Genomic DNA, 26322 nt, shown 5'->3' on the forward strand with positions numbered 1-26322 from the left:
ACTATAAATTGACGGTTGAACAACCTGCCTCATCTCTTCGGATCAGTCACGGTTATTTCGCCCAAAGTAACTGAGGTCCTGTCATCCCGTCTACCGGGGTTCGAGAGTGACTTAACAGTAGACCACAGTTTGCTTACACCGGTGCCTAAGTTACATTGCTCCAAGTGTTCCAGCCACAAATTCCGCTTTTGTTTGTTAATTACCCTGTTTATTTCCAGATTTAGCTCGCTGATTCTGGGGTTAGCGGGGTCCATAGCACGAATCCCATCACGCTCATCTGCGAGTACCACTGCTTGCGCCGGATAATTGGGCCGCACTTGGGGTATTCGACCGGCTGGTGCGTTAATGATGTCTCGGAATTTCCTCTCGGCCACTAGCACATCAGAGGGGGGTGGCAGTTCACTGAAGCGGCGAAGCCAGCCAAATCGGCTTTCTAATGATTGATAAACGTCCGGCGCTCAGAGGTTATGAAGTCGGGTGGTCTATAGTTAATGGAGGTTTAGAGATAATTTTGCAAACCGATACTCTTACACTGACTTCAGTTAAGCTATTGACAAAGTTAATCATAAACTGTTTATAATAAAACTCCGCTCAATATGTTTTTGCAATTCGTTATTATTGTGAATTAAATCTTACCTTGACAATCGTACCCAAATTGTCGTAATTTTAATTAATGAAGTTAAAATGCAAAATAATTTTCTCTTCCCGCACAACGAAATTCCATGTAAACTACTATATAGGAGATCAAGAACTTGAAACTGTAAACTCTATTCAGGATCTTGGTATTTCGTTGGAACAATGGCTAGATTTCAGAAGGCATATGTGCAAAGTACTCAACAAAGCCTATATTGCTCTTGGTTTTATGGAGCGATGGTGTAAGGAATTCAGTAATATTGCAATCACTAAAAATTTTTATACTTCTTTGGTCCGTAGTTTACTTGAATATGGTTCTGTAATTTGGTACCCAATATATTCTGTGTATTGCGAGAGGATTGAATCAGTCCTAAAACAATTTCTCTTTTTTATCTCCGTGAAAGAGGCTGGAAGCATACTAACTTACCATCTTGTGAATCAAAATTTAATAATGTTAAATTAGATGCATCTATTCTAATGCCCGATTTAAACAGTGGCATTACCAACGACTCCTTCCATGTTGAAAGAAAAAATCCAATTTTACTGTTCTGTTGAAAATTATAGTCAAAGGAAGACACAATAGCTCAGCACAATATTTAGGGATATTGCTAGGAATTCCGTCGGGACCAGGTGTAAATTATATCTTCAACGACTTTAAATTCTTTGGAACAGTCTGAGAACTTAATGTTGAAATAGATACTGGTATGTGGATATTCATCATGGGTATAATTTAGTTTGGAATAAGTAGTTGCAAAAAAATCATTTTCACTATTGGCAACAGTGGAACCAAATTTAAGAGATTTCGGAACTCCGTTTGAACGCCGTTTGGAATTAACAAAATAGAATAACTTGGGGTTAGATCGTAATGGATCTTTCATTCGATTTATATAGATTATAATAGTATTAAGCTGATGTATTTTCTAAATTATAAACAAAGCGTGCACATGAATATCTGCAAAAATCATTCGAAGCTCACGGATGAATTTAAAAGGAACAGTTTCAAAAATGAAGTCAAGTAAAACTGAATAAAATTTTTGTAAAACACAAGTCAAATCACTTGCTATGAGAATATTATTCCAATCGATAGAACAAAGCATTGAGCTAAGTTTACTATTGTCTGTTTTCGAAAAATTTAATTCTTTCCTATTCGCGATAGCATATTTTCTACTATTTGGAGTAAAGATTATTCTTGGTAATCTCAAACAGAGTGTTGGATGAAAGCGGTCCTCTGGAATTATCAGAGGATCAGAAGAATTTACATGAAACTCATCGATATGATTGACAAAAATAAAATCCAATAGATTATTAAAATTATTAGGAACATTGTTTATCTGATGTAGACTGTCAAAAAATAAAGAATATATAAATATATTGCCGGAACCTTTTACAACACTGCAAAATTTGGACTCTGGAGAAAGATTACCAGGAGAATCATTTATACATAAAGATCTGTTCTTCAAAATACACACTTCGGCTGGATTTTCTCAGACCCAAACAGATCCGAGGCAATTTAATGTTTATAGTCTTAAAGCATCTCCAAAAACCCGTTCACTATCAGAGCCATTACTTTGTACGAAAAATGGAATTAGCAAATTCTGCCGCAGCACAATTTTGTCAAGAATAATTTTCCTGGAATCAATTTTAAGACATATATTTTCAACCCGTTTACTAAACGAAATAATATTAATTAAATTTTTTTGAAAAATTCACATGTTTTGCGCTACATTTATTTGGTCTTGAAATAATTCATACAATAGTTGGATATCTTCATTTAGTAGATATATAAGAAATTTAGTAATTTTCTTTCTTGCTGCGCTACAAATGAAAATACTCTTAAGAGCATAGTTTTAACCTGGATTTAGTTTGGAACCACCCAAACTCTTCGGTAGGATTTGTTAAAAAGGGTATGTCTTCTAGTTTGAAACTATGTTGTTAAGAGCATTTTCATTTGATATATATAAGATAAGTTTTCATTTGATATTTCATATATATTAAGTTGAGTAATTTTCTTTCTCGCTGCGATACAAATTGAAATACTGTTAAGAGCATAGTTTCAACCTAGAAGACTTACCTTTCTAAGGTCAGCAGCCGGACAATATCCGATTGTATGAATTATTTCCAGACCAAAAAATTTTAGTGCAAATCATGTAAATGAACGGGCGGCACACGCAAACAGTGTGACTGCCCACATACATACATTGAAAACTTACTCTTATGGCAATCGACGATTACCTAGAGCAGCAGTTGAGCAAGTGTGTTTGTTCGTAATAGTTGGATGTCTTCATTTGGTAGAAATAGATGAAGTAGAGTTATTTTCTTTCTTGCTGCGCAACAAATAAAAATACTGTTAAGAACATAGTTTCTACCTAGAAGACTTACCCTTTTTGACAATTCCTACCCACGAGTTTAGGTGGTTTCAAACGAAATCGCGATCTAGAAAACCAGTTGTTGTTGTTGTTGTTGTTGTAGCAGTTTATTGTGTTCTATCTTTCGTCTACTTGATTCTGTTGTGTGTCAAGACCCAGGAACTCTGCGACTAAGATAGGGTGCGTCCACAGCGATCTGGGTCTGAGTCGAGTGGGTCTGGCCGGGCAGTTAAACAGGTGACGTATATCGTGCGGTTCCTGGTTACAATCGGGACATACATCTTGCACGTCGGCATCAATCCTAGCTCTGTAGGAATTGAGGCGGCTGCATCTGCCGGAACGTAATTGAGCCAGAACTACTTTAGTTTGCCGGGGGAGGTCGATTTCTTCAGGTGCAATGGGTGGCGGTCGTTCTCCAAGGACTACATTCACCCAGTAGCCAATTACCGCGTCTGCCACCGTGTCTACATGAATGTTGTTTAGACCCGCTTGATATGCCGCTTAATCTGGAGGTTCTCTCTTGTAGCTATGAACCTCACGCTCTAGATCATGAAGATCTACCTTAAGGCTTCTGGTCGGTGGATATCTATCCACAAGATGATGATTTGGATGGTCTCTGCGATAACAGCCCAAAAGGTATTGCTTAGACAGCTTGTAGTTACGTCTTCGCACTGGTAGGATCTTTGTCTCCTGATGGAGGCGGTCCACATGAGAACTGAGGAGACAGCCCGTTGCAGTTCGGAGGGCGGTATTCTGACAAATCTGAATATTATTCCGCTGCGTGTCACAAAGTTGACGAGACCAGACTGGCGCTGCATAACTTACCACAAACCGGCCAATTGCTTTGTACGTGGTCAACAAGGTTTCTTTGTCTGCACCCCAAGTGCTGCCAGCAAGTGACTTGAGGACCTTGTTTCTACATTTGATTTTATCGCAGATTGCTGTGGCATGTGAGGAGAATGTGTAAGGGCTGTCAAATGTGACGCCAAGTTTTGGACACTTGATGGTCGGAATCATTTCTCCATCGACCATCACAGTCAGGTCATTATTCACCTCACGCGTATTTGTAGTGAACAATGTGGCTGAAGATTTGGTGGCGGATATCTTCAGATTTCGTACAATCGTCCGCATATGATACGATCTCTATGCCGTCTGGAGGGGGTGGAATGGAGGATAGATAGAGGTTAAACAGTGTCGGAGATATCACACCACCTTGGGGAACTCCCTGTTTCACTCTACGGTGCTTCGACTTCTTATCCCTAAATTCCAAAAATGACTGGCGACCACACAGATAATTCGCGACCCATCGTTTCAGACCCGGCTGGAGGGACGTGCTGGCGATGTCCTCAAATAATTTGGCATGGCTGACCGTGTCGAATGCCTCCGATAGGTCCAGTGCCACGAGGACCGTCCTATCACATGGCCTGGGCTGATTGAAACCACGGCAAATGTGTGCGGTGATGCCATGCATAGCTGTTGTTGTGCTATGCAGTCTTCGAAATCCATGTTGATGCTAGGCGAATGGAAATTCACGGCTCGGGAGGAGTAATGCCTCAAGCGTCTTTGCCACTGGTGAGAGAAGGGAGATCGGTCTATACAACTCCCCCAAACTCGGGTTTTTTCCAGGCTTCAGGAGCGGGATCACTCTGCCCATTTTCCAGACATCGGGAACTACAAGTGTTCAAAAACAGGTTGAGGACAGTGGTAAGGTACTCAACTCCAAGTGAATTCAGATTCTTCAACATCAATGTAGAGATTCCGTCGGGGCCCAACGCCTTAGATGATTTGGCGCCACGGATCACATTCGTAACTTCGCCCACGGTAATTTGTGATGGCTGTTCATCGGCTCGGAGACCACGAATACGGCGAATGGCTCTCCTCCTTGCCCTGTCTCTCTCGGGATGCACTATAAATTGACGGTTGAACAACCTGCCTCATCTCTTCGGATCAGTCACGGTTATTTCGCCCAAAGTAACTGAGGTCCTGTCATCCCGTCTACCGGGGTTCGAGAGTGACTTAACAGTAGACCACAGTTTGCTTACACCGGTGCCTAAGTTACATTGCTCCAAGTGTTCCAGCCACAAATTCCGCTTTTGTTTGTTAATTACCCTGTTTATTTCCAGATTTAGCTCGCTGATTCTGGGGTTAGCGGGGTCCATAGCACGAATCCCATCACGCTCATCTGCGAGTACCACTGCTTGCGCCGGATAATTGGGCCGCACTTGGGGTATTCGACCGGCTGGTGCGTTAATGATGTCTCGGAATTTCCTCTCGGCCACTAGCACATCAGAGGGGGGTGGCAGTTCACTGAAGCGGCGAAGCCAGCCCAATCGGCTTTCTAATGATTGATAAACGTCCGGCGCTCAGAGGTTATGAAGTCGGGTGGTTTATAGTTAATGGAGGTTTAGAGATAATTTTGCAAACCGATACTCTTACACTGACTTCAGTTAAGCTATTGACAAAGTTAATCATAAACTGTTATTAATAAAACTCCGCTCAATATGTTTTTGCAATTCGTTATTATTGTGAATTAAATCTTACCTTGACAATCGTACCCAAATTGTCGTAATTTTAATTAATGAAGTTAAAATGCAAAATAATTTTCTCTTCCCGTACAACGAAATTCCATGTAAACTACTATATAGGAGATCAAGAATTTGAAACTGTAAACTCTATTCAGGATCTTGGTATTTCGTTGGAACAATGGCTAGATTTCAGAAGGCATATGTACAAAGTACACAACAAAGCCTATATTGCTCTTGGTTTTATGGAGCGATGGTGTAAGGAATTCAGTAATATTGCAATCACTAAAAATTTTTATACTTCTTTGGTCCGTAGTTTACTTGAATATGGTTCTGTAATTTGGTACCCAATATATTCTGTGTATTGCGAGAGGATTGAATCAGTCCTAAAACAATTTCTCTTTTTTATCTCCGTGAAAGAGGCTGGAAGCATACTAACTTACCATCTTGTGAATCAAAATTTAATAATGTTAAATTAGATGCATCTATTCTAATGCCCGATTTAAACAGTGGTATTACCAACGACTCCTTCCATGTCGAAAGAAAAAATCCAATTTTACTGTTCTGTTGAAAATTATAGTCAAAGGAAGACACAATAGCTCAGCACAATATTTAGGGATATTGCGACTTTAAATTCTTTGGAACAGTCTGAGAACTTAATGTTGAAATAGATACTGGTATGTGGATATTCATCATGGGTATAATTTAGTTTGGAACAAGTAGTTGCAAAAAAATCATTTTCACTATTGGCAACAGTGGAACCAAATTTAAGAGATTTCGGAACTCCGTTTGAACGCCGTTTGGAATTAACAAAATAGAATAACTTGGGGTTAGATCGTAATGCATCTTTCATGCGATTTATATAGATTATAATAGTATTAAGCTGATGTATTTTCTAAATTATAAACAAAGCGTGCACATGAATATCTGCAAAAATCATTCGAAGCTCACGGATGAATTTAAAAGGAACAGTTTCAAAAATGAAGTCAAGTAAAACTGAATAAAATTTTTGTAAAACACAAGTCAAATCACTTGCTATGAGAATATTATTCCAATCGATAGAACAAAGCATTGAGCTAAGTTTACTATTGTCTGTTTTCGAAAAATTTAATTCTTTCCTATTCGCGATAGCATATTTTCTACTATTTGGAGTAAAGATTATTCTTGGTAATCTCAAACAGAGTGTTGGATGAAAGCGGTCCTCTGGAATTATCAGAGGATCAGAAGAATTTACATGAAACTTATCGATATGATTGACAAAAATAAAATCCAATAGATTATTAAAATTATTAGGAACATTGTTTATCTGATGTAGACTGTCAAAAAATAAAGAATATATAAATATATTGCCGGAACCATTTACAACACTGCAAAATTTGGACTCTGGAGAAAGATTACCAGGAGAATCATTTATACATAAAGATCTGTTCTTCAAAATACACACTTCGGCTGGATTTTCTCAGACCCAAACAGATCCGAGGCAATTTAATGTTTATAGTCTTAAAGCATCTCCAAAAACCCGTTCACTATCAGAGCCATTACTTTGTACGAAAAATGGAATTAGCAAATTCTGCCGCAGCACAATTTTGTCAAGAATAATTTTCCTGGAATCAATTTTAAGACATATATTTTCAACCCGTTTACTAAACGAAATAATATTAATTAAATTTTTTTGAAAAATTCACATGTTTTGCGCTACATTTATTTGGTCTTGAAATAATTCATACAATAGTTGGATATCTTCATTTAGTAGATATATAAGAAATTTAGTAATTTTCTTTCTTGCTGCGCTACAAATGAAAATACTCTTAAGAGCATAGTTTTAACCTGGATTTAGTTTGGAACCACCCAAACTCTTCGGTAGGATTTGTTAAAAAGGGTATGTCTTCTAGTTTGAAACTATGTTGTTAAGAGCATTTTCATTTGATATATATAAGATAAGTTTTCATTTGATATTTCATATATATTAAGTTGAGTAATTTTCTTTCTTGCTGCGATACAAATTGAAATACTGTTAAGAGCATAGTTTCAACCTAGAAGACTTACCTTTCTAAGGTCAGCAGCCGGACAATATCCGATTGTATGAATTATTTCCAGACCAAAAAATTTTAGTGCAAATCATGTAAATGAACGGGCGGCACACGCAAACAGTGTGACTGCCCACATACATACATTGAAAACTTACTCTTATGGCAATCGACGATTACCTAGAGCAGCAGTTGAGCAAGTGTGTTTGTTCGTAATAGTTGGATGTCTTCATTTGGTAGAAATAGATGAAGTAGAGTTATTTTCTTTCTTGCTGCGCAACAAATAAAAATACTGTTAAGAACATAGTTTCTACCTAGAAGACTTACCCTTTTTGACAATTCCTACCCACGAGTTTAGGTGGTTTCAAACGAAATCGCGATCTAGAAAACCAGTTGTTGTTGTTGTTGTAGCAGTTTATTGTGTTCTATCTTTCGTCTACTTGATTCTGTTGTGTGTCAAGACCCAGGAACTCTGCGACTAAGATAGGGTGCGTCCACAGCGATCTGGGTCTGAGTCGAGTGGGTCTGGCCGGGCAGTTAAACATGTGACGTATATCGTGCGGTTCCTGGTTACAATCGGGACATACATCTTGCACGTCGGCATCAATCCTAGCTCTGTAGGAATTGAGGCGGCTGCATCTGCCGGAACGTAATTGAGCCAGAACTACTTTAGTTTGCCGGGGGAGGTCGATTTCTTCAGGTGCAATGGGTGGCGGTCGTTCTCCAAGGACTACATTCACCCAGTAGCCAATTACCGCGTCTGCCACCGTGTCTACATGAATGTTGTTTAGACCCGCTTGATATGCCGCTTAATCTGGAGGTTCTCTCTTGTAGCTATGAACCTCACGCTCTAGATCATGAAGATCTACCTTAAGGCTTCTGGTCGGTGGATATCTATCTACAAGATGATGATTTGGATGGTCTCTGCGATAACAGCCCAAAAGGTATTGCTTAGACAGCTTGTAGTTACGTCTTCGCACTGGTAGGATCTTTGTCTCCTGATGGAGGCGGTCCACATGAGAACTGAGGAGACAGCCCGTTGCAGTTCGGAGGGCGGTATTCTGACAAATCTGAATATTATTCCGCTGCGTGTCACAAAGTTGACGAGACCAGACTGGCGCTGCATAACTTACCACAAACCGGCCAATTGCTTTGTACGTGGTCAACAAGGTTTCTTTGTCTGCACCCCAAGTGCTGCCAGCAAGGACCTTGTTTCTACATTTGATTTTATCGCAGATTGCTGTGGCATGTGAGGAGAATGTGTAAGGGCTGTCAAATGTGACGCCAAGTTTTGGACACTTGATGGTCGGAATCATTTCTCCATCGACCATCACAGTCAGGTCATTATTCACCTCACGCGTATTTGTAGTGAACAATGTGGCTGAAGATTTGGTGGCGGATATCTTCAGATTTCGTACAATCGTCCGCATATGATACGATCTCTATGCCGTCTGGAGGGGGTGGAATGGAGGATAGATAGAGGTTAAACAGTGCCGGAGATATCACACCACCTTGGGGAACTCCCTGTTTCACTCTACGGTGCTTCGACTTCTTATCCCTAAATTCCAAAAATGACTGGCGACCACACAGATAATTCGCGACCCATCGTTTCAGACCCGGCTGGAGGGACGTGCTGGCGATGTCCTCAAATAATTTGGCATGGCTGACCGTGTCGAATGCCTCCGATAGGTCCAGTGCCACGAGGACCGTCCTATCACATGGCCTGGGCTGATTGAAACCACGGCAAATGTGTGCGGTGATGCCATGCATAGCTGTTGTTGTGCTATGCAGTCTTCGAAATCCATGTTGATGCTAGGCGAATGGAAATTCACGGCTCGGGAGGAGTAATGCCTCAAGCGTCTTTGCCACTGGTGAGAGAAGGGAGATCGGTCTATACAACTCCCCCAAACTCGGGTTTTTTCCAGGCTTCAGGAGCGGGATCACTCTGCCCATTTTCCAGACATCGGGAACTACAAGTGTTCAAAAACAGGTTGAGGACAGTGGTAAGGTACTCAACTCCAAGTGAATTCAGATTCTTCAACATCAATGTAGAGATTCCGTCGGGGCCCAACGCCTTAGATGATTTGGCGCCACGGATCACATTCGTAACTTCGCCCACGGTAATTTGTGATGGCTGTTCATCGGCTCGGAGACCACGAATACGGCGAATGGCTCTCCTCCTTGCCCTGTCTCTCTCGGGATGCACTATAAATTGACGGTTGAACAACCTGCCTCATCTCTTCGGATCAGTCACGGTTATTTCGCCCAAAGTAACTGAGGTCCTGTCATCCCGTCTACCGGGGTTCGAGAGTGACTTAACAGTAGACCACAGTTTGCTTACACCGGTGCCTAAGTTACATTGCTCCAAGTGTTCCAGCCACAAATTCCGCTTTTGTTTGTTAATTACCCTGTTTATTTCCAGATTTAGCTCGCTGATTCTGGGGTTAGCGGGGTCCATAGCACGAATCCCATCACGCTCATCTGCGAGTACCACTGCTTGCGCCGGATAATTGGGCCGCACTTGGGGTATTCGACCGGCTGGTGCGTTAATGATGTCTCGGAATTTCCTCTCGGCCACTAGCACATCAGAGGGGGGTGGCAGTTCACTGAAGCGGCGAAGCCAGCCCAATCGGCTTTCTAATGATTGATAAACGTCCGGCGCTCAGAGGTTATGAAGTCGGGTGGTCTATAGTTAATGGAGGTTTAGAGATAATTTTGCAAACCGATACTCTTACACTGACTTCAGTTAAGCTATTGACAAAGTTAATCATAAACTGTTATTAATAAAACTCCGCTCAATATGTTTTTGCAATTCGTTATTATTGTGAATTAAATCTTACCTTGACAATCGTACCCAAATTGTCGTAATTTTAATTAATGAAGTTAAAATGCAAAATAATTTTCTCTTCCCGTACAACGAAATTCCATGTAAACTACTATATAGGAGATCAAGAACTTGAAACTGTAAACTCTATTCAGGATCTTGGTATTTCGTTGGAACAATGGCTAGATTTCAGAAGGCATATGTGCAAAGTACTCAACAAAGCCTATATTGCTCTTCTTCTTTGGTCCGTAGTTTACTTGAATATGGTTCTGTAATTTGGTACCCAATATATTCTGTGTATTGCGAGAGGATTGAATCAGTCCTAAAACAATTTCTCTTGTTTTATCTCCGTGAAAGAGGCTGGAAGCATACTAACTTACCATCTTGTGAATCAAGATGTAACATTATTAAATTTTAAAGATTAGAAGAATTATGCTTAATGTCTCGTTTACATTATATTTACTTTGCGGAAATATTACTATCGCTCAATCGTTGCTAACAATGACACCTACCGTCGTTAATATACACAATGTAATAACCTTGGTGACATTATATTGGGTTGCCCAAAAAGTAATTGCGGATTTTTCATATAGTCGGCGTTGAAAAATTTTTTTACAACTTGTGACTCTAATTGCGTTCTTTTTTCTGTCAGTTATCAGCTGTTACTGTTAGCTTGCTTTAGAAAAAAAGTGTAAAAAAAGTATAAGTATATTTGACTAAAGTTCATTCTAAGTTTTATTAAAAATGCATTTACTTTCTTTTAAATATCCGCAATTACTTTTTGGGCAACCCAATAGATTTATCACAAAGTAAAATCAGAAATTTTTTAAAAAGGAAGATAATAATCAGCAAAATAATTAATCTTTCCTTGAGGGATATGAGACATCACTGTGATCCAGGGTCAAATAAAGCCTTAAACTCGAATTCGCCTTTTCTTATGACGGCACCCGTAGCTCGGAGGTTAGCATGTCCGCCTATGACGCTGAATGACTGGGTTCGAATCCTGGCGAGGCCATCAGAAAAAAAATTTTCAGCGGTGGTTTTCCCCTCCTAATGCTGGCAACATTTGTGAGATACTATGCCATGTAAAACTTCTCTCCAAAGAGGTGTCGCACTGCGGCACGCCGTTCGGACTCGGCTATAAAAAGGAGGCCCTAATCATTGAGCTAAAACTTGAATCGGACTGCACTTATTGATATGTGAGAAGTTTGCCCCTGTTCCTTAGTGGAATGTTCATGGGCAAAATTTGCAATTTTATTTTTGGTAAGACCAGAAATTTTAAACATTGGCAATATATTTGTTTGTCGTACAGGTAGTGTAGTGTACATTTTGGTTTTAGTTTTGGAACCTGTAGTTCCAAATAACTGAACATTTCTAGTAGGCTTTTGTAATAATTTGAAGCTTGTCCTTTGGAAGAAATGTCAGACGGAATTGAATTTAATTTTTGGTGTACATAATTTTTCATTTGAATTAAAATTTCTAACTGTTCAGTCGTGGTAATAAGAAAGATTTTCTCAAATATTGAAGTTGAAGGAGGAAATATTTCAGAATTATTTCTCCTAATAGGTAATTGCTTTTGATTTTTGTTTTAGATGATTAATATGTTAATATTTAATCCTAGGAAATAATAAATCGATCGCGAAGGAAGTTTAGCAGAAAAGAGCAAGAAATTGTCTCAATCGGACATCTGTTTTAGCGATTGAACTTTAGAATCGCAATCCATCTCATAAGGACGGACAGCCCATTAAAAGCATATTTGATGGCACATTTTGAGTCCAGCATTTTGGTTCAAAGGTTTTTTTCCGTAAGTAAGTTTTCGATTATATTTCAAGTGGATTGCAGAAATTTATGGTGGCAATAATTGTGTATCTGCCTACAATTACTCAGGACTGTCATATAGTTCTGGTATCCATATGTATACCAGAACAATACCCGATTGTTCATTGGATTAGAAATTTTTTGGAACATTTGACATTTTAATTTGACATTTTAACAAGAAAAATTTACAAACGAAAAAAGAAGAAATCATATTTCAATATATCTTCAAAACAATGTCTTAAGTTTTCACCTTTACTACACATATCCACCTTTATCAAATTGTACTCGAGCATCTCAAAACTTTTAGCTCAATTTACCCTACCTAAATACCATGTCAATAACGATCGTCAACTGGCCAGATGACAGCGTGGGACAAATGTGGTAAGTCTATTTTTTTATATAAAAACTAGCTGACCCGGCCCGTTCCGCTGCGCCTTCTTTTACTTTATATGGAACAAAAGTTTCCTTGGAATATTTACTTTCAACAATTAAAGAGCTTCCAGTGAAATACCATGCTACGAATATAGTATATCGCTAGACTAATTGTTTAACAATATAAGTGCCTTTGTCCGAATCCCATATGAGTGAGTCGTGTTCCACTTTGAAAACCCTCTTATTTGAGCCTCATATTGCAAAAGTCAGCAAATACTTAATATTTGGGTGGTGTTGTCGGGGTGGGGTGGCCCTATAGACACTTTTTCCAAATATTGATATCATATTCGTGCTTTTCTCTCAAAGACCTTTCATTTGAGCCCCATATGGCTATGGTCGTAAATTTGTCCCCTTTGGGGGATGTTTTTGGAGAGAGGCGGCCCCCTAAACACTTGGTCCCATATTTGGATATCAGATTCTAATTCGACACTCAAATACCTCATATTTAAGCCCCATTTTCCCATGGTCAGTAAATAAGTCCTGTTTGGGGGGTGTTTTGGGGAAGGGCTGGACCCCCAGAAACGTGGTCCCACATTTGGATATCAGATTCGTATTCTACTCGCAAATACCTTTCATTTGAGTCCCATATTGCCATGAACGGTAAATATGTCCGATTTAGGGGTGTTTTGGGGGTTGGGTGTTGTTGTGGGGGTGGGGTGGCACCATAGACACTTTTCCCAAATATTGATATCAGATTTGAGCCTTACTCCCAAAGATCTTTCATTTGAGCCCCATGTGGCTGTGGCCGTAAATGTGTCCCCTTTGGGAGACGTTTTTGGGGAGAGGCGTCCCCCCAAACACCTGGGTCCATATTTAGATATCAGATTCATATTCTACATTCAAATACCTTTTATTTAAGCCCCATATTCCCATGGTCAGTAAATAAGTCCTGTTTGGGGGGTGTTTTGGGAAAGGGGTGGACCCCCAGAAACGTGGTCCTACATTTGAATATCAGATTTGCATTCTACTCGCAAATACCTTTCATTTGAGTCCCATATTGCCATGGTCGGTATAGGTCCGATCTAGGGGTGTTTTGGGGGTTGGGGTGTTCCCCCTAGAACTTGGTTCGACAAATGGATATCAGATACGTTTTCGTATCCTAAATACCTTTTAGTTGAGTCCCATATTGTCGTGATTGGTCTAAATATATGTTTGGTAGGTTTTAGGGTGGGGCGGTTCCCCTAGGTACCCCATCCGAAATGTGGATACCAAATTTTTATTTCTAGGGTACTATCTGAGGGCACACAAAATTTCGCTTAAATCGCACCACCCATCTCCGAGATCTGGCGTTTCTGAAAATTATGGTAAGGGGGAGGGGAGGAGGGTTTTTTGTAAGTTGGGGATAATTTTGTAGTGTACAAAAGGAATGAGGAATTTTTTATTGCTTTTGATTTTTGTTTTAGATGATTATTACGTTATATTTAATCCTTGCAATTAATATATCGATCGCGAAGGAAGTTTAGCAGAAAAGAGCAAGAAACTGGCTCAATCGGAAATCTCTTTTAGCGATTGAACTTTAGAATTGCAATCCATCTCATAAGGGCAGACAGTTAATTATAAACATATTTGAGGTCACATTTTGCGTCCAGCTTTTTGGTTCAAAGGTTTTTTTTCCGCTTCAAGTAAATTTTCGATTATATTTCAAGAGGATTGCAGAAATGTATTGTGGCAATAATTGTGTATCTGCCTACAATTAACCAGGACTGTCATATATCCATATGGATACCAGAACAATACCCGGATTTTACATTTCGAATTGTTAATTGGATTGGACCTTTTTTGGAACATTTTAGCAGAATTTGACATTTTAACAAGAAAAATTTACAAACGAAAAAAAAAGAAATCAAATTTCAATATATCGTCGAAACAATGTCTTAATGGAACTCAAATAGGTGTTAAATCAACGCATAAGATTTAGTTTTCACCTTCTTTACAACACATATCCACCTTTATCAAATTGTACTCGAGCATCTCAAAACTTTAAACTCAATTTACCCTACCTAAATATCATGTCAATAACGATCGTCAACTGGCCAGATGACAGCGTGAGAAAATATGGTAAGTCAATTTTTTTATATAAAAATATTTAGTAATTCGAATGCTCGATAAAAAGAAATCATACATTTAATAACACAAATGTACCTTTTATCTACATATCGTATTAGCAAGATTTACTAGATTTAATTTATATCATTTAAATTGAAAATTAGAACTAAATTCAGGACAAGAGGCAAAACCTGACATTTTCATTGACAATTTATATTACTTCTTATTTTTCATTCCATTCAAGCTGCATCATTTTGTGTTAAAATGTTTTATTCAAACTCAAAAATATATGTATTCTAATTCAATCACAGGAATACAAAATTGCAATGACTACTTAATAGATTAATAAAACTTAAAGTAGTAATATGAGAAAAGTGTTTTTACATTCATTTAACAACACTCTCCCTGAATGTACACTCCTTTCATTAAATTCAAGATAATTACTAAAATATTTTATAATATGTGTATGTATTTTATAATATGTGAATTTACAAAAGACCAAACTTATTTCTAAGATATTTTAGCTTTTGCGATGGTAGAGCTTTAGTAAATACATCGGCTAACATTTCATTGGTAGGAGTGTATTCCAATGTAACTTCTTCCTCGTCAATTTTTTGCCTTATAAATTTTGCCTGTATGTCGACGTGTTTAGTTCTGTTGGAATAGTTATTGTTCAATGCCACATGTATTGCTCCCTTGGTATCGTAGAATATTTTCATGGTCTTTTCGCAATCAGGATTAATTTCCTTTTCAAGTTTTTTAGTCAGACTGACTCCTGCATAGCAGCTGTTAGAGACATGAACTCCGCCTCGGTAGATGACAGAGCTACTGTTTTTTGTTTCTTTGTTAACCAAGATATTGCAGCAGATTGGTATATAAATATATATCCAGTGGTCGATTGGCGGTCGTCTGTATTTCCAGCCCAGTCAGCATCACAGTATCTAACAATTGAAATCTCCACATCAAATTTATATTCTAGACCTACAGTTGCCGTGCCTTTTAAGTATCGCATGACACGCTTCACTGCTTCCCAGTGAGCTCTCCCTGGATTAGTGCTGAATCGACTTAATATATTTACTGCATATGTGATGTCTGGGCGTGACACTTGTGCTGCGTACAACAAAGATCCAATTGCTTGCATATAAGGAACCTTTGACATTTCCCGTCTCTCATTTTCATTCTTTGGGCACATGGACACGGATAGCTTCTGATTAGTGTCAATCGGTGTTGAAATTGGATTGCACTCGTTCATTTCAAAACGATATAAAACATCATTTATATATTTTGATTGATCTATTTTTATGTTATCACGATTTCGAGTTATTTGCATTCCGAGTATTGTAGAAACTTCTCCTAGGTCCTTCATTTTTAATATTTTGGAAAGCTTCTTTATATTTTGTAGTATCTTTATATTATTACAGAATATAAGGACGTCATCAACATATATCGCTACATATAGTTTATACCCATTGTCCAAGTTGTGGTATATACATTGATCTACATCACTCCGTACGAGTCCCAGCTTGATGAGTTCGTAATTTAGCATCTCGTTCCAGACTCTTCCAGATTGCTTGAGCCCGTATATTGACTTTTCTAGTTTGCAGAATCCCTCAGGTTGCTGCATATAAATGACCTCCTTAAGGTTCCCATTTAAATATGCACTTACAGCATCCATTTGATGAATTTCCATTCTATACTTAGCGGCCAGTGCAACCAACTACATTTTGGAGTCATATCTGATTACTGGTGAAAAAGTTTCGTTGTAGTCAATTCCTTCTCGTTGACTAAAACCTTTGGCGACTAGTCTAGCCTTATATCTGTTAAGAATTCCGTTTTCATCAGTTTTCGTCTTCAAAACCCATTTGGATTTGATAGCCTTTAGTCCTGGTGGTAATTCTGTTAAAGTCCAAATATTATTTTATTTCAACGACTCAATTTCTTTCATTGCTAGTTTCCATTTACTTGCATTTTCTATAGCCATTGCTTCTTTGTAGCTTTCAGGATCATTTGAAACAAAAGCAATGGCACAAAACGTTGACGAATTTTGGTTTCGATTTGCAATACGTTCGGATCTTCGGATAATAGGCCCCTCTACATTTTCTTGCCTGTTAGTTTCATCGCTGTTTGATGGCCAATAACTATCCATATACTCACTATCGGTATCAGATTCTTCAGTATGATTATCTTGAGGAATTAGGTTGTCTTCATTTGAGTCCGCCACATTGGAATCTTCATTGACTATCACCGAAGGTGTTGATACACTAACATTTGGTTCGCTAAGATTTCCACTATCCCCTAAATTTGCACCTTCGCTGTGCATTAATTCCGGATAACACAAATCTTTTTCATGTTGCTCTGTTGTGTTGACTTTGCTGTTTTCCATAAAAATTGCATCACGGCATATTATTATTTTACAACTTTTGGGATCGAAAAGTCGGTAAGCTTTGCTTTCGGCACTATATCCCACCATAATACACTCTCAAGAACGTTAAGTTGGATCGTCCACCACTGAATATTTCTTCTGGACATTTCTTTTGTGATCTACAGGTTACTCGATTTATAAGAAATGTTGCAGTAACTGCGGCCTCTGCCCAGAATCGATAGTCAAATCCACTATCAATGAGCATGCAACGAACTCTTTCAATTATCGTGCGGTTCATCCTCTCTGCCACACCATTTTGTTCCGGTGTATATACACATGTTTTTTTATGTATAATCCCATTTTCTTTGCATAGTTTGGAAAATTGCCCATTTACATACTGTCCGCCATTATCAGACCGGATAATGTTTAATTTTTTTCCCGTCTGAGTTTCAGCCATTTTTTTAAACTCAGCGAACTTTGAAAACACCTCAGACTTGTTTTTGATAAGATAGGCAAATACTTTTCTGGAAAAATCATCAATGAATGTGACCAGAAAATGTGTGCCTGAAAACGAACATGTGTTCATAGGTCCAACGACATCAGTGTATACAATTTCCAAAACTTTTTTGGCTCTGGTTCCATCCTCTTTATTAGGTCTTCGGGACTGTTTTCCTTTCACGCATATAGTACATAACTCGCACTGTTTCTCTGAAAAAGATAGTCCAAAATTAGCGTCTTTTACCTCCTTTAGCTTCGTGTTACTAATATGTCCCAATCTGCGATGCCACAAGTTGAATTTGCTTGAAACAGAATACACACTGCCATTTGTATAATCAGATTCATATTCTAAGCGGTATAAATCATTGAACATCCTTGCCGATGCTATAATCATCCCTTGCTTATTTTGGATTTTGCAATCATCTTGTTCAAAAATCACTGATTTGTCACCTTTTGTTATTTAACTAACTGACAACAAATTCGTACACAGCCTAGGAACATATTCGACATTCTCAACAGTTATCTTTTTTACTCCATTTTTACCAATAACATTCAGATCAATATCACCAATGCATTCAACAGACAGTTCTTCTTTATTTGCGACTACGACTTTCTTGTTTTCCACAATTCTTTTGTTATACATCTTAGCATCATCATTAGTCATGTGGCTACTAGCACCACTATCGATGTACCAATAATTTGGGGTTAATCGAATATCACACGTAGCTTTTGCAAAGGAAATTTCTTTAGTAGTCGCAAATAAAATTTCCGATTTCTTAACATTTTTTTCTTGTTCATTGCTACTCACATTGTTCCTGTTCGGACAATTCTTAGATATGTGACCAATCCTTTTGCAATTGTAACATGTTGTTTGCTTTTTGTTTTTCTTGAAAAACTTAGCTTGAAGTGCTGAATCATTTCCACTAACCTTATCGAATTTCGCATCTTGGAGCAAAAGATTTTTGACCATATCCACAGTTAGTTTCTGCCTAGAGTTTTTAACGGAAATAACTAATGGTTTGAAGTCATCGCTCAGTCCAGCTAGCATCGACGAGGCAGTCAACTCATCGTCGATATTCAATCCAGCATCCTTTACCTTCAAGGCAATGATGATCAAATCGTTCACATACTCTTGAATTGTCTTGTAATTCTGCATCTTGATGTTCACCAATTGCTTCAATAGTTCTACCTTCTTTGTTAGTCCCGTATCCTCATAGGCATTAATCAGTGCAGTCCAAGCATCCTTCGCTGTTGTAGCGGCAGCAATGTGGCCATAATTATTGAGATCTACCATTAATGTGATTTCCGCAAGAGCTTTTTCATTCAATTCCGTGTCCGGCATAGCTTCAATTACAGCTTTCCAGCAACCTTTTATTACCAAAATCGATTTTGCCTGTCTCTTCCAGACATCAAAATTCTCACGGCCCCGAAATCTTTCCATTGGTCACAATAATTGGCTGCTTGTCATAGTTTTTCACTAATATTCACAAAATTAGGTAGAATGAAAATTTTTTTTTATTTTTTTTTTGTCTAAAGGCCCATAACCTTTTGTGTTTAAATATTTTATTCAAACTGAAAAATATACGTATTCTAATTCAATCACAGGAATACAAAATTACAATGACTAATTGATAGATTAATAAAACTAAAAGTAGTAATATGAGAAAGGTGTTTTTTCATTCATTTAACACACATCTTAATTAGACTCAATAGCAAACAAAAGCTATGTAAAGTAGTATATTTTACCTGATTTTTATAATTATTAAATAATGAAAATGCACTAAATTTCGCTTAAATTATTCAAAATAACGAACTTATGAATTTCCCGGGTTTTGACACTAATAAAATGTTGAGAAAATTGTAAAGAAATGCAGCAGGGGGAAGCGACGCATAAGCTGCTGCAGTACTCGTATGCATATAGTACTCGTATGCATATAGTACTCGTATGCACGCTGATTAAAACGGATATGGATAAGCTGTTCGGAGTTAGAAATAGGTAGAAAACGTGTTACAATTTAAAGAGATGATGATTTTAAGTAATAATGATGTTATTAAGGATGATAATGATGAGTTTGGCTTGCAACTAAAAATAGCAGTATAAAAGAGTTTGCAAATGTGTTGATGGTTGGGCAAGATGATTTGTTTTGATGATATTCTTAGATATAGCTTTCAGCAAAGCGAAGGCCTATCGTTGGAAGTGTTTTTTTTCGAGGCATAATAGCGAAATAGTCGGTAGGACTTCGGAAATCCTCTTGGGTGATCCGCATCGCGAGAGGCGAGGTTATTACTGAAAGGAAGTAAGAAGGAGGTCAGTATAGCTTTTGGTGTCATAACGGGACACACAGGACTACGAGCTCGGTTATGCAAAATCGGTGCTGCAAGTCATAGCATATTTAGGGCATGTGGGGAAAATTATGAGACGTTGGAGCATTTCTTATGTCATTGCCCGGCTTTCGCGGCTAATAGACACCGGCACTTAGGTAGGGACACGATACCAGACATGAACGAAAATAAAGTTTTCTTTTGCAAGGTTACTTTTTAGTTTTTAGAGCGCACAACAAGCCGATTACTGGCTTAGGTGTATGTCCATAGTGGCTAGGGGCTGATTAACATCCGAACCCTCTTTTCAACCTAACATAATTAATATTCTCTCGTTTAGTAAACGGTTTGAAAATATTTGTTTTAAAATTGATTCCAGGCAAATTATTCGTGACAGAATTTGTGTTGCGTCAGAATTTGCAAATTTAATTTTTCCTACAAAGTAATGGCTCTGGTTGTGAAATGGTTTTTGGAGATGGTTTTAGACAATTATAATTAACCAGTCAAAGTGTGTATTTTGGAAGATGAGATCTTTATTTAAGAAAGATTCTCCTGGGAATTTTATTATTTTAGAACATATCTGATCCAAGGATGAAGTTTATTTGATCAGATTTGTAAAAATAAGGGTTAGCTAAGCCCTTTATGCTCATGCCAAGAGAGGAAATATGTTAAGACATGTGATCCGGTGCATTGGCCGATAAAGTGAACAAGACCAGGGCTGTGCAAGACAACACAAATGTACTTTGCCGTGCTTTCAAATCAGGCTCTGCAGTGAACCTGAACAGTTTTTCACCAACATCTCCTACGCCAACTACTCTGCAGTGCGACCGGGTTTTATCCAACCCTAATTGCTGAACCGTCGGATATGACGCTTCCCTGTGATCCAGGGTCAAGTAGAGCCCTAAACTCGAATTCGCCTTATCCTGTGACGGCAATAAATCGAATGATGTAAAGCAGAACCGATGAAAAGGATTGTGCATTATGTGTTGTGACTTTGGCTGTAGAAGATGGAGCCAAAGGCTCATCTAAAAGATGCACCGTATGGTGAGGTGCTTTACACGTTATGCAGAGAAATATAGATTTACAATTGCTGTGATCATGGCCATACACAAGGCAAATGCGGCAGACATGCTTTTCAGAAAAGAATTTGTTTTTTTTTCGGCTAATAGTAAGGCCAGAAATTTTAAACATTGGGAATGTATTTGTATGTCGCAAAAACTACAGGAATGACAAGAAGTTTTCCTTGTCTTGCCCATACAAGGTATCGAGAAGAGGTAGTTTTAGATGAGTTAGGAATTTCATCATTTAGGTACTCAAAGGTCCTGAATGTCCTTTCCAGGAAAGAAAATAATTCCGAAATTAAAGAGATATCCTTTGCGGATTTAAGCGATTGCTCCCAATTACGAAGAGACTGCAGGTCTAGCTTTTGCACAAGTTGATGTATCAAAAAAGGGTCCCATGTTACAGTATTCACACCCAAATTCACTCCTGGGCAAAATCTAATGAAGTCTTCACTGACTGAAAACCTTCATCAGACTTCGGTATATTAAAAAGTTTGGAAATCAAGTTACCAACAAACATTCCTTTGTTGTGGTATATAGATTCCAAGATTCTCCAATCTCTCCAAACGTTGAGTTTGTGCCGGTATGATTCCGAAGAGAATTTATTAAATACACGTCTTTATTAATATAGGGCACATCACTGGCGTTGATAGAGGAGTCTCGAATATATTGCATAATGGTCTCATGCTGAGATTCGAATCTATTAAAAATTTCGTCCACCCTTTGAGCCAGAGCAGTGACATAACCATGCGTTTTCTCAGCCAGCAAATCTCGTTGCTCGTTTATAAACACCGATAGCTCACACATGGTTTTGTCCAACTCACACACTCAAACATAAACTCGAGAACCGAATGGCAAGAATTTGAATTGAAAATAAAAACGAAAATTCGATTAGCTTGTGGACAAGTTTATGTAAGTTCCAATCAAAAGCGTAATACAATTTTTTCTTTAATATTTTCTTTCAACTGAGAAGTCTGTAAAATCACAATAGTGTGCAAGGTTTTCTTAGTAAAGCCAAATGAAATTGGTAAAATTGAAATTGCAAATAGTCACTTATGCACGAAAATCCAAAATATTTGATTGTCGTTGACAATTTCTGATTACTTTATTACACATTTTGTTTGTCTTCTAAGTGCGAAAAACGAAAGGATAAATATCAAAGGTAAGATTATTTCCGTTCACCAGAATTACGCCAATTCACTAGTCGAAATCTTGAAAAAGTACTAAATTTCTCGTAAATTATTCGAGTAAAGAGTTGATGAAATTCCCGGGTTTCGGCACCAGTAAAATGTTGAGAAAATAGTAAAGAAATTCCAATTTTATTTAATTGAAATAGGTCATTATATTTGGAAGGAATATTTGAGTCACTCGAGGATAGCTACGATAGTGGTATCCATTAGGCGGGCGATTAATTGGTTTGGTTTGTGACGATGCAGGCTGGTATCGAGGCCGATACAGACTAATTGCCATCGGAGATCAACGCTCAATTAAAATGTATCGATGTGCGCTGAAAAAGATTGTTGAGATCTGGCCAGGTGCAACACTAGATTTAGTCAAGAAGTAAGATATTCCTTCTCGACCAATGGCGCATGATTGGATACCAAGGAATCTCTCAGATCCTGAAGCGATACTTGGAAGACTAAGGGAATGTAATCGCAGTCTTTCAACCACCGACTGGTAGTTTGGTAGATTGGATGAGGCTGATGGTGACCGGAGACATGCAGTATTCGTACTAAACTCTGGCTCTCAACAACAAATCTGAAGGGGTTGTATCCTACGGATTCAACAAGTTGAAACTGAAGCTCTATAGAAGCGGTGGGGTTGGGGAATCAGGAGACGACTAGCAATTGTTGCTGAACACTTGCCTGAGGACCTATCGACACATCGCTAAAGTCTGGTGGATTGGAGGAGACTGAAAATCCCCTGCCACAATCGAGTCAGGAGGGGATGACATCGAAACGGGACCCGACAAGCCCTGTGTGGGTGGGTCACAAAGTTCGACAGCTTCTCTCATTATCGTTATATTAGTTTTAGCCTTGGAGAAAATACTTCAGTAGTGGTCCCCCGGCTTAAGAGAAGAAAGGCGGATTGGGATAAATTCGAGACAAATTCTGCACCACTATCCCTCCTAGGCTAGAAAAAGAAGTGGAAACTACGGAGGATATAGAGATAGTGGTCAAGGGGATCACGAAGGCCCCGAATGACTCGCTTGTGTCAGCATGCCTTAGTGCCAAGCCAAGGGGCAAACAGCGACCGCCATGGTAGACCCCAGAGCTGGTTGGTCTAATGAAGGACTGCAGAAAACTCTTCAACAGAGCAAAAGCCACAAGAGCACCACTCGATTGGAACATCTATAAGGCTGAGCTAAGAAAATATAAGGACGAACTGAGAAAGGCTCAGAACAAATCCTGGGTATAATTCTGCAGCTCTCTGGAGGATACCCCTAAGCCCTCTAGGCTAAGAAAAGTTCTATCCTCGATACCTATTACGGTGGGGTATATTCAGAAGTCAGATAATGTATGGACAATGTCTAGTGAGGAAACACTAGAACTACTCGTTGATACACATTTCCCGGGAAATTCTCCAACGGATAATGTGGCGCTAGAAGGGGTTGTCACTGATATGCATTCGTCGGAGGCCATTAGGGAAATTGTGTCTGAGCCGAAAATCCTTTGGGCGATAAGAAGTTTCGACTCCTTTAAGTCGCCAGCCCCTGATGATGTATCACCGGCTGAATTATAAGCTGTGTCTGATAGACTGGTTCCCTGGCTTATGGAGATATACTCTGCTTGTATCAGAATGTCATATATACCTATTGGATGGAGGGTCATTTCCATTCCGAAAGCAGGAAAACCCTACCACACGAAGGTAGGGTTAGTCTGTCATCCTTTATGCTGAAGACTTTTGAGAGGTTGATAGAAACATCTTAGGGCAAAGATCCCTGGAGATCGCCTGTCGCGGCAGCAGCATGCATATAGTAAAGGGAAATCCACAGAAGCAGCCTTTCGCGACCTAGTCGGCTACATAGAGGGTTCTCTGTCAAGGAATATACAAGAGGGCATTTCTTGACATTGAAGGTGCTTTAAATAATGTAAAACCGACGTCAACCATGAATGAGTTGGAGTTTCTAGGCATCAACTCTACCGTAAGAAAGTTTTTTAATAACTTACTAAAAGACGCATAGACCTCGTGTTGGGTATATACTGGGTTGTCAGACCTATAATGCTATATGGTGTTGTGGTCTGGTGGACGGCGCTTCATAAATCCACATACTGCTCAATACTTAACCGGATCTAAAGGATGACTTCTTTGTGCATCACAGCTGCACTGAGGACGACGCCATCTGATGCACTGAATTTAATGCTACATCTTATGCCTCTAGACATTGTGGCTAGACAAATTGCTGCTACCACTGCCGTGAGGCTAAGGGAGCTTTCTCTTTGGTCATGTGGCGGCTACGGACACAATGTTATCCTTGATACAATGTCCGATTTTCCAGGCAGTGTGGATTACACCCTACCTGAGCCTCTTTTTTGATAAAAATTACTGTACCACTATTCCTGATAGAACCGATTGGAACTGCGATATCCCCAGTAACAGAAGTTACATAGACTTCTATACGGATGGTTCCAAACTAAACGACCAGTGGTCTTTGGGTTACTCTAAAGATCTAGAACTAGTCATATCGAAAAGATTACTCGACCACTGCACAGTGTATCAAACGGAGATCCTTGCGATGAAGGAAGAGGTGGAATGGCTAAGATATAATGTCATACCGACGACTGGCATAAATATCTTGTCAGACAGCCAGGCAGCCATTAAATCCCTGGAGAACGTATTTCTGAACACAAAAACCGCCTTCGACTGTCGCAGATCTGTCAACGAGATGGCTGAACAGTTCAAAATTCACCGGTTCTGGGTGCCGGTCCACCGAGATATCCCAGGGAATTGTAAAGCGGACGAGCTTGTGAAACTAGGAACTGCTTTACACATTCCAGGGGAAACAGGAATCTATGGGTATGCCGCTAGCGACATGTTAGCTAAGTTTTGAGGAACGGAAGGACAACGAATGATAGATGGTCACAAAGAGGGGGCTGTGAGCATTCTAAAACTATGTGGCCTAATCTAGACTTGAAGAGGTCTACCACTTTGCTGTCACTGGACAGAACAAACATCTCAGTCATTGTGTTCGTCTGGCAGGTCACTGTCTAATCGGAAAACATGCTGATAGACTGAAGGTTGCCAGTAACGACTTGCAGATGCTGCGAGGTCATCGATGAAGAAGAGACTATAGAACACCTTCTGTGTGTGAGTCCCGCACTGGCAGTCAAAAGGAGTTCCACTGTAGCTTCTCATTTCATTGAGAACCTGTCTGCAGCGTTACCGTTGTGCCACTTTAGTATCAAATTTTACACTTGCTTTGAACGATGCCACTTTTTTATGTGGATACTTTAAACATTTTTCGGCCAATTTTCCATCTATTTGTGCCACTTGTTCAAAAATACAACTATGTAGCGATTATCTATTGTTTGTCGCCCAACAAATCGCATATAAATATTAAATTTTTCCAAAAATTAAATTTTTTGAGCTGAACGAGAGTAACTGGACAAAACAAAAAAAAAAGTTTGTTTATGTTTGTAAAATATACCACTTAAGCATTTAAATACCCACCACCGCAGCTCGCCTAAACGTTTATTCTAAAACCTACAAATACTTATTCTGTAGATCGTAGCTCGATTTTGCCAAATACGTTCATCCGTCCAAATTTGAATTTGGCGTTTTGGTTACAAAAAGTCTCGACCTAAAACCTAGGATTGATTTACGGTGGTGGGAAGCTTAGATTCGGATTGACCGAACTTATCTTTTATACACCTTTTTATAATTTTTATAAAAGAACTGAATTGTTTGTTTTTGTTATACACGTCCTATTTTTGTTTTTTTTTTTCATAAAAAATATTGTGCCAAATTTTGGACCAATTTAAACAAGTTTTTTATGTTATTTATATAAAAAGCAGAAAGTTTATTGTATGCTTTTGTTTTTTGTTACTCCTAGTTTGTTTTTTTTTAATAAAAACGAAAAAAAAATTGTCACTTTACAAAAAAAATCCACTTTTTTTACAAATGACACTTTTTGTGCCACTATTTAAAAATTTTCGACGGCAACGCTGCCTGTCTGGTTTAGCGGATGTGAACATTCGCAAGTTATTGGGGTTTTAAAGCGATCCAGAAAAACTCCGGATCCTGGTTCTGTTCGGATTGCCAGAACCGCCTCCATCACCGGTCGGTGTTGGTGAGGTGTAACCTTTGCATGGAGTGGGTACATTTCCGATCTTGCTCTGGCCTTACTTCACTACGGGAGTATAGTCATACTGGCTATGTCGCAAGGTGTTGTGTGAACATAGCCAGCAGTGAAT

General features: G+C 38.9%; 2 protein-coding genes across 3 annotated transcripts in view; one reads left to right on the forward strand and one right to left on the reverse strand.

Moving 5' to 3' along the window:
- Positions 1 to 26322, forward strand: part of LOC106093609 (alpha/beta hydrolase domain-containing protein 17B) — an 84317-nt gene that overhangs the window by 44261 nt on the left and 13734 nt on the right. The window lies entirely within an intron of this gene.
- On the reverse strand, positions 15432 to 16034 carry LOC131994774 (uncharacterized). Its single transcript, XM_059361651.1, has one exon. It carries the CDS (start codon positions 16032 to 16034, stop codon positions 15432 to 15434), a length of 603 nt encoding a protein of 200 aa, XP_059217634.1.

This window comes from Stomoxys calcitrans, chromosome 2, assembly GCF_963082655.1.
Source record: "Stomoxys calcitrans chromosome 2, idStoCalc2.1, whole genome shotgun sequence".
In the NCBI taxonomy this organism is placed as follows: Eukaryota; Metazoa; Arthropoda; class Insecta; order Diptera; family Muscidae; genus Stomoxys; species Stomoxys calcitrans.